Below are 12733 nucleotides of genomic sequence, written 5' to 3'. Positions count from 1 at the left end.
CATTCATTTACACAACACATTATATAAATTCTACCATGGATGACAGATTTCAGAAATTTTGAATGCTCAAGTCAAGCTGTACATTGACAGGCAGAGTGAGGAGCTGCTGGCTGCTTCTGTAGAGCATACTGATCACACATTATGATGCACACTAATCCACTCACTTTGATAATTATTGGAATGAATTTCATCTTACTCTACTTATGTACACAGGGAGTCCCAGGAGGAATGCTCAATATTCAGGGATATGACAGGAATGATCACTTGAAGAAAGAAATTCTAGTAAACATGGGCTCAAAAATGAAAACCGTAAGAGCTGTGAGCACTTCTCCACCTTTGATACTGCAAGCTCTTTGCTTTCCATATTTTTAGAAGAGGTAATATGGGCCAAAAACTGAAGTAAAAATTATCTAGTAAATATGGACTCTAAAGTGCATACTTTAAGAGCTATGAGCACTTGTTCAGTAGAAGAGACATATGTCAAGATGAACAGGTGCTCATATGTCTTAAGGTATGGAGTTTAGAGCCCATATTTACTGGACTTTTTTTTCTTTTGGTCCATCCTAATGTCTCTCAAAATATCAAAAGCAGAGACCTTGCACCAGAAAAGATTTATTTCACAGTATCAGAGATGAAGAAGTGCTAATAGCTCTTAAGGAATGATTTTTAGAGCCCATGTTTACTAGATTTTTTTGTTTTGAATGAACATTCCTTTTATATCCTGAATATCTACCATTCCTCCTGTGATATGCATATTAGCAGGTAACAGCTACTCTCCAAAAGAAGCTACTTCTTCTCCCCTTCTCACAATTGGGTGGTGTTTACATCTAATATTTAAAAGAAAGCATTTATGTAATTTTACACAGAACACTATTAGCTATGCATAAATGGTAAAACCACTATCTGTTTAACACACACCTTAGAGCTAAATGGAATTTAGATTCAATAGCTAATATGATATTCTTTTACTTTGTTTTTAAATATTTGGGTATTTCAAGTTTCCAGCTCGATGTCCTCTGCCGATCCATTACAGACATGTGCACCTGAATACAAAACTCTACTCTAGACTGTGGGTAGAGATGTACAGTCTACATTGACATTATTTTTACTTCAACAAATTTGGTTGTGAACTGTACAGTTCATCCTAAATTCACTCTTGTTATTAACCAAAAAAACTCTTAGGTAGTACATGTAATGGCACATAAGTGTAAGAAACTCTACATCCATGAAGAGGCTTCTACAGTACACTCAGTTATTAACTTTACACAATATTCTCAAGGTATGCTTCCACAAAATAAATACCCAGAAGATTACACCATGACACTGAATGAAAGTGTGTGAAGCAAGCTAGCAATATTACATGCAGTTTAACATGATCACACAGGTTTCTAAGTACAAAGAAGACAGTATGGAAGTTTTTGGTAACCCATACAATGATGGTACCACCTTAGTTTATTACCATTCTGGAAGTATATGAACTTCATGCATGGAACCTCATCTAATGTGCACCTATTGATCTCTGCTTTTAGGATTTAAAAGCATTTTTATTTGTTTCTGGATTTCATAATATGAGTCTTTGCAAGATTAAGGCTTAAGCAGTTTGCTGTGAAACAGTTGTAAGCCTATCACAGTCCTCACTGTTTTTTGCATAGCTTCACTTGGGTCCTTATCAGTACACTTTTATAATCTCTAAAGAGCACAATTTTTAATAAATTATTTATATTGGTCAAGAATTGGAGCAAGCCAAGCACCAAATGAGGAAGGAGATGAATAGAGGACATCAAAGGAAGCATAACACTCAGGAGTGCATGGAGGGACATCATTCATTAAGTCACCATGAGTAAGAGATGACTTGATGGATCATAACAACAAAAAAATGAGTACAGATGTTGGATTTTTCTCAGTGGTTTCAAGAGTAATTTGGACACTGAAGTAGTGGATCATGAACTTTCAGCTCATTGTCCAGCCCCACAATCAACATTCTTGTGATGGTTTTGTCTTGCAAGATGATAATGCATGAGTATATTAAGCACATCTTGGGAGCGTCTTTCTCAGTAGGTAGAAATAAACAAAATGGGATCACCTTAGGTGTCTGCTGACATTAGCTCGACTGAACATGCTTGGAACCAGTTGAAACTACAGTGTATTGTCATAGAAACCAGCATCACACATTGGATGTCATCAAGAGGGCTGCCACAGAAGAGTGCAGCAGACTCAAGCAATGACATCTCGACCATATCATGAACAGCATGCCAAGGAGCATCCAAGGGCACTTCTGTGCACGGGATGGAACATGTAGTATTGAATGCTACCAAGCAGCAGAATTTCATTTTGAAGATGTGTGATGATTTGAAATTTTGTGTACTCTGCCTATACTTTGGATATTGTATTATTTTAATTTTACTGTGAAACTTTTGTTTCATTTTCAGCTTACCTGGAAATAAGACCCACCCACATTATCAGATATGTATGTTATGCAAAACTTTCTTGAATTATTTATGTTATGAATGACATTACATAATGTGAAATCTGTGTAAAATTTTACTCTTAAACATGTCAGGTATAGTAACATTAGAGTAAATAAACACTATAAACTCTTTTCTTTTGAGAATTGTCCCAGAAAAAACTTTACATGCTTTTTTTATGTGTAGACTTATATGTTTATTATAATTACTGTATTCATATGTAAATGTAATGTGTTCCAATTTTTTGGACACTGATAAGAACTGCTGGACTTGTGGTCTGAGTTATTAACACTAAATCAAAGTATACACTCCTGGAAATTCAAATAAGAACACCGTGAATTCATTGTCCCAGGAAGGAGAAACTTTATTGACACATTCCTGGGGTCAGATACATCACATGATCACACTGACAGAACCACAGGCACATAGACACAGGCAACAGAGCATGCACAATGTCGGTACTAGTACAGTGTATATCCACCTTTCGCAGCAATGCAGGCTGCTATTCTCCCATGGAGACGATCGTAGAGACGCTGGATGTAGTCCTGTGGAACGGCTTGCCATGCCATTTCCACCTGGCGCCTCAGTTGGACAAGCGTTCATGCTGGACATGCAAACCGCGTGAGACGACGCTTCATCCAGTCCCAAACATGCTCAATGGGGGACAGATCCAGAGATCTTGCTGGCCAGGGTAGTTGACTTACACCTTCTAGAGCATGTTGGGTGGCACGGGATACATGCGGACGTGCATTGTCCTGTTGGAACAGCAAGTTCCCTTGCCGGTCTAGGAATGGTAGAACGGTGGGTTCGATGACGGTTTGGATGTACCGTGCACTATTCAGTGTCCCCTCGACGATCACCAGAGGTGTATGGCCAGTGTAGGAGATCGCTCCCCACACCGTGATGCCGGGTGTTGGCCCTGTGTGCCTCGGTCATATGCAGTCCTGATTGTGGCGCTCACCTGCACGGCGCCAAACACACATACGACCATCATTGGCACCAAGGCAGAAGCGACTCTCATCGCTGAAGACGACACGTCTCCATTCGTCCCTCCATTCACGCCTGTCGCGACACCACTGGAGGCGGGCTGCATGATGCTGGGGCGTGAGCGGAAGACGGCCTAACGGTGTGCGGGACCGTAGCCCAGCTTCATGGAGACGGTTGCAAATGGTCCTCGCCGATACCCCAGGAGCAACAGTGTCCCTAATTTGCTGGGAAGTGGCGGTGCGGTCCCCTACGGCACTGCGTAGGATCCTACGGTCTTGGCGTGCATCCGTGCCTCGCTGCGGTCCGGTCCCAGGTCGACGGGCACGTGCACCTTCCGCCGACCACTGGTGACAACATCAATGTACTGTGGAGACCTCACACCCCACGTGTTGAGCAATTCGGCGGTATGTCCACCTGGCCTCCCACATGCCCACTATACGCCCTCGCTCAAAGTCCGTCAACTGCACATACGGTTCACGTCCACGCTGTCGCGGCATGCTACCAGTGTTAAAGACTGCGGTGGAGCTCTGTATGCCACGGCAAACTGGCTGACACTGACGGCGGCGGTGCACAAATGCTGCACAGCTAGCGCCATTCGACGGCCAACACCGCGGTTCCTGGTGTGTCCGCTGTGCTGTGCGTGTGATCATTGCTTGTACAGCCCTCTTGCAGTGTCCGGAGCAAGTATGGTGGGTCTGACACACCAGTGTCAATGTGTTCTTTTTTCCATTTCCAGCAGTGTATAACATCAATTGTGTAAAACATGTAGTATGTATTTAGTATTTTTGACATGTTCTATACCTGCATAAAGTTTTAGCTGTGAGTTAATGAGAGTCGCATGTAAAGTTCGAATGATTCAACCATTATTTTCATCATGGCGGATGTGAACTTCACTACTGAATGCTATTTCAATATTTTATGTATAATGTATAGCTGTCACAATTTGAATTACTTAACATAATCATAATAAGGACCCAAAAATTCATGAAAATGAAGTATTTGTTGGTGCAGGTATATCAACTAGGGAATCCCACTTTTCTGCAAATTACTATTTATAAACCATAAACAATATCTGATAAAAAGTACATAAATACATAAAATAGTACCTGCAGTAGGTGGATACCAGCAGTCAGGTGTAGCTTGGTATTCACTGGATGGTATTCCATTTACAGTAACATCACCCCAGTAGCTATTATCAGGCCATGTTATGTTACAGTTCGACAGTTGTATTGGTGTTTCTAGATATCCACTTGTTGAATTCTGATCTGAAGAGTATAGTGCCACAAAAATTGCATAGTACATTATATTACCATTTGCTGAATCAAATATATGGGTAGGCACAGATATAAGTGCCTGTCTTGTTGGATCATGTGTGTCCAATGTACTTGATCTAAGTTCATTAGAAACATTTTGTAGCACACCAGGAACTGTAAAGAGAGAAAGACACTAGCATCAGAAATAGAATAACATGATGAGTAAATGTGAAACAAATGAACAACAAAGAAGTTCATATGTGAAGGTTCTGGTGGATTAAAACTGTGTATTGGGTTGGAACTTGAACAAGGGACCTTTGTATTTTACTGGCAAGTGCTCTACTTCTGAGAAGTTTGGAAAGTTGGAGAGAAAGTAATGGTGGATATAAAGCTGTGATGGCAAGTCACAATTAGTGCTTAAATAGCTCAGTCCATGGAGTAATTGCATGTGAATGGCAAAGATTCCACATTTGATTTTTAGTCTGGCACACAGCTTTAATCTGTCAGAAGGTTTCAGATCAACACACAATCCACTGCATAGTGAAAATTCATTCTGGAAAGTTCAAAAATATTTGCTGAATAATATGCTTACTCAAACATTAACTGTTTAAAAGGAAACTTCCATTCAGAACTTTATTAAGTTCATGAAGATACAGATAGATGTCTAGTATTTACCTTCATGGGGTACAATACCCTGTACAGTTAATGGAGGATTAAAAAAACAATAATGGCAATAATACTAGTCTTTAGAAGTACAGCTTCCTTCTCCATGGAGGAAGTTACTGGGGAGTTGGTGGCAAGTTACTCATATAAGTAAAGACAGATCCATCTTGTCTGATTAGAAAATGAACCAAAGGTGAATGAAGAGATGTCACAATATACTGTGTTCCTATATTATGAAATACTTCAAAGAAAATTAACTGTCAAAGAAAATGAACACTTAAGTGTGGATTGCAGAGTAATTCTGTACACACAGAGGTACAATCATAAAAGAGCTGAGGGATGATGGGGTGGTGGGGTGAGATGGAGTTTAATGTTTCCACATCAGTGTGTGCCTATGAACCACTCATACATAGTTACTTGACAGATTTTATAGATCCCATATTGATTCTCCATCTTTTCTTTTCATCTACTGATAGTCTAATGATGGCCTCTAGCCAGTCAAACCAGTTACAGCATTCTGATGTGGTCTTGTCACTGTGTCACATAAAATATAAAGAATTGTATGTTCTTTCACGGATCTCAATAATTCAGATGGAATGTCACCTGCTCCAAGTGTTTTATTTCAACTTAGATCTGGTGTATAGTCAGATTTTTCTTGCGGTATCATAGTAAACAACCAAACACTAGTATTATTGGTAATATAAACATTATATCTACATAGCATAGAAATATTTTAAATGAAGACACAAAATTAAAACAACTTGATAGAAAAACATTTATATTGGCAAACTATTACAGAACAAAGACTCATAGAAAGTGTGTTACTTATAAAACAAAATAAAATAAGTGTATATGGTGTTCAGTGACACCACCAGCTGTGGCTGCTAAAGGTGATAAATCTCCTGATATGAGAAAACGTCTATAAATGCAATGGCAGCCTGAAGGTTGACCTGCCATGTACAAATCTAGCAAAATCAGTTCCTCATTTGTGTCCTGTCTGTCTGGTAATCAATGTCTGTACAGTGTCCTTGGACTACTCTTTGGGTTTCTGTTGCAAACTATGCATACCCTGATAGTGTATATAAAATTATCCTATGATGAACTCACAGTCTATTTCAGTTTTGTTTAAACAACAACAGAATTACTACATCTAGGTGTTCCACTTCCAGAAATATTTGTCATTTTGTTTAGCAACAAAGAGAAAACATACCACAAACATATAATCATTACTGGAATGAGAAGGTAGGATATATCTGACTCATAGAAATTACTGAAATCATTTACTTAAACAGAAAAAAAAACACACACCCCATACTTGGTAAAAATTGTAACAGCAAGTAGTAACTGCTCAGACAAATCCAAACTCAGATAATGCATAAAACAGGGTATGGGCCATGCAAGTGTTATGTAGGGTATATCTCTTGTGTACAAAACTGCAGTTTCCTGGTATCCTGTCAAAGAATTGAACCTGGCTTTGCTTTATTTACAAATGAACCTAGATAATGTATGTATATGAGCATTGATTAAAGCCTCTCAGTATTCAAGCTGCATAAATTGAGTTAAATATTAGCAGTAGAATTTTAACTCAATTGATGTGGCTTGAAAATGATAGGATTCCAAAGACTTAACCTCACATTCTGTACTCCCAAGTATTTGTATGACTCTTGTGGCTCAATAAGGCTTTGACTTCTACAACAATTCCACACTGATATCCCCATGAAATGGTGAATAATGTCAGAGGCTTTGAGTTTTATAGTTTCAAGACTGGATTAATAAAAAATAGATGAAAGTTAAATAATGATTCCAATGAGTCAGATTACATGGTCTCCTCCTCCCACCCCTCCCCCACTTGAGTTCACTGCTTAGAACATTCATTCAACAACGAGAAACTGTCATAAGTGTCCTCCTTTGGGGCACTGTTAAAGTTGTGAGTTATGATGGGTTGAATTTTGGATAAGTCCTCAAAGCATTGACCTTTCATGTGAATTTCCACACTTTATCATTTTACGGTACATTCATTTTGATACACTAAATCTCAACACTCATTATGTCTTTCCCATTTCAGTCAAGTCACAGAAGGAATCCATGCATCATTATTTTCCTTCAAGAGTCAGTGTCTGTGGGACAAACTTTGCATATACTTTCCTCTTCTTCATAACATTGTGGACAATGTCTTGAACAATCAGTTTATAGATGGAACTCCATTGTGATTTGTAACACAACAACATTGACACTCTATGGCTGCATGTCCACTAGTTAACATTGTCAGCTCACAGCTGACTGGTTGAATGTGCAGCTGTTGTTAGTTCAATCTGCCACCCACCACAGTTACTGTACTGACATTACCTAATTCGCAGGAATAAAATAATACTCAAACTTTTTGACTAATGGCATATGCTTGTATTTCATTTAGCTGTGGTTGAATACATGGTCCATTTGTCTGCAGTACTACTTGTTATTTCTCACCAAACCTCATATTTTTCTTTACACTCAAAAGATGGAATTTCAGTGTACCACATTCTCACTTCAGCGTCAGTGCTTTTGATAGACTTGCACCAAACATTCTAGCTTGCTGTAAGCCTAACATATGATGTTCCAATGTTCATCCCATGATTTCTACCAATTCTGTATTTATGTGATTTGTTGTGAGACTGTATTAGGGCTATGGGCTGCAGTAGAGTCAATATTGAAAATAAACCGTTCCAACTCAATAATTGCCTGCCCAAAGGGAAAAATAAAAGATCAGAAAAATTGAGAGGACATCAGAAGTATGCGCCACCAAGCACATCTTTGGAATTGCAGAAATGCAGCATCCACTGATATACATGCATCACTCCTGTAAAGACAGGCTGCTCAGTTTATGTTTTGTGTACTTCAAATTTCTCTATGATTAGCAGATACTTTTTCATAATCCTGTTGGACATTATTGTGTGCTGCTGGGTAGAATTTCCTCTGAATAACTGTAACTTTTAAAAGAGTTGAGTTATCAAGAAACACTATAACCAAATCATTTGAAGAGGTAATGGGAAAAATGACAAATGTCGTTTGCAATCAGTTTTTCAGGAGAAAAGCTTGGGTGTTTAGTGTGAAGCTATGTGTGCTACTAGGTAAGGTATTTTATTGTCTCATATTCTTAATACATTTCATAATTTTTATTTTAAAATTATGATGACTACATCCAAATTTCAATTGTTAGTACACCCTATTATTGGAAACAATGATGAATGTCAGATATGTTATACTGAAGTAATACAGTTAGGGTGATGTGATTAGTTCTCACTGTTGTACCAAATACTTGGCTTTTTTCTCACATTTGCTGTTTGCTTTTTGCCTCAAAAATGGCTGGGTCATTCTGAAATCCCTTGCTGCTGGGCAGCAAAACTGCATCAAGTGTTGGAGGTTCCTAATCTTTTCAAGTAAGAATGGGACGAGATCTGCAACGGATATTACTTTCTTCATAACTACAGAAATTGATTTCTTGTAATGAAAGATTTAATATTAAAACCACAATGCCAAATATTTTGTCTTATTTTAAGAGTGTGAAATGAAGGTGACCATATTACCTTTGTACAAATAATCTGTAAGGCAGAATTCTCCAGAATTTAGCTCACTAACTTTATCATCAGCTTCGAGTGGACCTGGACCACAAAGAGGTTTCTTTATTGATGAACCCCACTGTTCACCATTGTAGGATCTTCAGAACTGAACAACATGACCCATCTCTTGTTGTAGGAAAAGCTCCTTTATTGGCTGAATTGCAAAAGGACACTTCTCCTTGTACAGAGGTGATAAAAAAATGTGTCCAAGACCTGAGAAGTGCTTGACCAACTCAAATGACATCAAAAGGAGAAAGATTTATTCAGGCTGCAGAAATATGGCTCAATCAATGGTCAGGAATTTCAGCACATGGATTACTGGTACTAAAGGCCATATTATAGTCACTCTCTGTATAAGAGTGACCACTAACAGGAAAAATTACTGAAACTGAGCTCAGTCTTCATGTAGTGTGGACAACATAATGGAAGACTCTGATAATAGTACAGTTATTATTCTGCCTGCTGCATGTGCCACACAACATGTTCAGATGCCTAACATTTGGTGCCAACTTTGTGAATGTAAAGTGGTGCAATGTAGATGCAACTTTGATGGATCCATTCAGTCCAATTGTCTCATCATAACTGTGGAAAACTGAGTTATTATGAGACAGAACATGAATGCTAAACAAAACCATAGATAATTGGCACCTATAAAACACACCAATGGTGGAAATGTTTGGTATAATGAGATTTTTCTGAAAAATCTATGAAAATACCATCACAATCTTTCTATTTAATATTCTTAATTTTTCCAGCTTTTTTCTTCTGTGGAATGTTTCTGCTTTTGTGTTGTGTACATCATTTTCTGTCTTTAACTACATTTGCACTCTCTGAAGTTTCATTCATGTTTCTTCATTAGTGCTCTTCAGTCTCTGGGTAATGACACATTTCTGTTTGAGATTTGTCACAAGTAGTGCAGGTATTGCATCTACGAAAACCAAATTTTATATTGAACCATGGATTGAATACATTTCTGTAATACTGATAAGATACAACACAGAACCCTTTTTCTTTGTACATGTTATGCAATTTCCTAACATTAAACTCTGTGGGGAGGTACAGCTCCTTACTGTTGAAATGGCTTGACCTACAACTGAAAGATTCACTGCGCTGTTTAATTGCTTCAAACACCTCAGGACATTTCCTGTTATGTAAATGATCATATTTCCCAAGCATATCTTTAGGTGTTGCACCTAGAGTCTTTCCTGATGTTTGCCAAGTCTGTACTCTGCACAATGTGATACCCTGAATAGCAATAAAGGCATTAATACAGACAGATATCTCAGTCATGTTTTGACCATCTGAGACACAAACATTATAAGAATACAAATTGCCATGGAACATTGTATAGTCCCAATCTTGTATGGGCCTACATTGTTTTATTGGGTTTATAGACATCAGTCCTAATAAGCAGGAATTCTGCTCATCTTAAGTTTATTCGATTAAAATCTTTAAGAATTTGTGAAATCTGTTCACCAGAGACAGTTTCAAAATATTTTAATCTCTTACACTTATAATTTGCACCAGGCTCATGAGATGATAAAAGCAGTGTCTCCATTACCTCAAACATTCTGCCATAGCTTTTTCTCTTCTTAGAAGTCTCCTCTGTGCTAGATACATTTTGAATGTCATCTACATCATCTTCCACACTTTCTATATTATCATCTTGCAAATAAATAACATCCACAGAACAATAATAGTGAAAACAAAAGTCTGAGAACAATAAAAGTAGGGTTGCCAACAGAGTTTGCAGGGAATACACAATAAAAGAAACAGATTTGGAAAAAAGCAAGAATGACAGTCATCATTTTTCCCTATGCCACAATTGTTCTTTAGCATTGTTTCTGTTCATAGGTAATTTTCAGACCATTACTACAGAATGACTATCAGTATCTTAGAGTGTAACACTCTATATGCATTCCACATATCCTCAGCTATACAATGCCACTCCTAACTCATTTTCAACAAAAATGTGACATCCATCATTTTTCTTGTTGCCTCTTCAAATTTATATATATTACAAACAGCAATAGTTACATTGCATTGTTTTGACACACAACATATACAAGTATTGTTTCAGTGCCTGCAGATGACTCTGCACCACAAATAAATTGCTGTATCCTGCAGGGATTCCATCAAATCCTGGAGCCTTTTTAAGTTCTAGCAACTTAAGCCACTTTTAAATACCTATAACACTGATTACTGTTAATGGAAATTTTAGCATGAAAAAAATACACAAAAATTTTGAAAGGCTGCAACTTTCCCATAGCTGTGTAGACTCAGTAGCAGCACCGGGAAAAGAAAAGAGGAACAGGTTGCTCAGACTGCAGATTGAGAGGTAACAAATTGTTGTTCAGTCAAGGGGAGACAAGGATGAAGGGGAAGCTTTCAGGCACAATAGGAGGTGAAAACAGTGAACTGATGGAAAATGACAGTTCTCAAGTGAGTTTCCCTTTCCTACTAAAGGATTCTAGGCTCTTGTGATGAGCTCACTTGTCGTCTTCAAATGCTCCAATCTTGTGCTACTTCCTGCCAGTTATTTAACTCCTTCAGGTTCCATATTGTTTTTATTTCATTCACCCATACACTCTGGGGTCTCCTCATTGGTCTCTTACCAAATTACCTCTCCATGAATATTCCGAAAACCACTTCCCTCTTTCATTCTCATCAGTTGGACTGATGAGTCATTCTAATTTACCATGTTCATTATTGTTACCATTATGACAGCATGTGGATTTCTGTTGTGTCTTTCTTACAGCTTTGTGGTTCATTATGATCAATAGACCAAAGTAAAGGTGCCCATACTCATTGGCAAGAGAGTAAGGTGTTGCACACTTCCCCTCCCCCTACCTTTAGCTCTCAGGGAAAGGAAGAAACATAGTGTTATTGGGAGATTTATGTTTTTCACGAAAATTATTTAAAGGCTGGTATTCCACAGATTTTAACTGGGTCAGAACTGAAGATTTTTTATGCCTACTTACAATTCACCAATCATGCTCCAAAACATTAAAAAATTATATCGTTCTAGGTCTAGGATGCTCTACACACTATCATTTGGGCACCCTTGGACCAAAAATTTTCCTGCAAACTTTGTTTCAAAATATTTGTATCTGGTGTTTTTCAGTTTTAGTTAAACTCCATGTTTCTGCTCAATATAGTAGGATTCATTTGATGATTGTATTATATAGTTTCATTCTAGTTTTCCTTGTTAGTGGTTTACAGCCTAGAATTTTCTGTATGGAGTAGTAGGTTCTATTATCATTTTGCACTCTAATTTTCATGTGTACTTCTCTCTGATTTTGTTCATCTATCACTGCACCCAGAAATTTGAACTGTTAAAAGCATCCAAATTTATGTTTACCATTTATTATATGTGACTGTTGTCTTGTTCATCTCTACATATTTGAACATTCATTTATTTTTTCTTATCATTTCATTTTATGCTAAATCTGAGCATCATAAATAACTGTCAAAACACTGTGCCACCTGCAGACAATAAAGCCTTAAGTTAGTTCTTAGGATGGCCCCAGCAGATACTAGTTTAAGTTTCCTCACAAGTCCCTTCATGCTACATTAAAGAGTTGGGGGGGGGGGGGGGGGAGAGGTAGTGTCTCTCCCTGAAACCAGTTTTACTTTTAAAATGGTCAGGTTTCATTCCATTTAGCTCAACACTGCTTGCAAATCACCACTAGGTGATAATGGGAATATACAATCTGAAATGAACTTCAAGAGTGCCAGCAGTCTGGCATATTTCTTTTACAAACAAGAA

At 37.9% G+C, this 12733-nt stretch overlaps 1 protein-coding gene across 5 annotated transcripts in view; it reads right to left on the bottom strand.

The window, feature by feature from the left end:
• Window positions 1–12733, bottom strand: part of LOC126281330 (phosphatidylinositol phosphatase PTPRQ-like) — a 410186-nt gene that overhangs the window by 154752 nt on the left and 242701 nt on the right. For all 5 annotated transcript variants that reach the window (XM_049980191.1, XM_049980192.1, XM_049980188.1 and 2 more), the window contains one exon: window positions 4559–4879. In XM_049980191.1, the coding sequence (XP_049836148.1) occupies window positions 4559–4879 (321 nt within the window). The remainder of the gene's footprint in view (window positions 1–4558; window positions 4880–12733) is intronic.

The sequence above is a fragment of the Schistocerca gregaria genome, chromosome 7 (genome assembly GCF_023897955.1).
Source record: "Schistocerca gregaria isolate iqSchGreg1 chromosome 7, iqSchGreg1.2, whole genome shotgun sequence".
Lineage (NCBI taxonomy): Eukaryota > Metazoa > Arthropoda > Insecta > Orthoptera > Acrididae > Schistocerca > Schistocerca gregaria.
The sequence above is the reverse complement of the archived record's forward strand: the minus strand, read 5'-3'. Positions and strand labels throughout refer to the sequence as shown.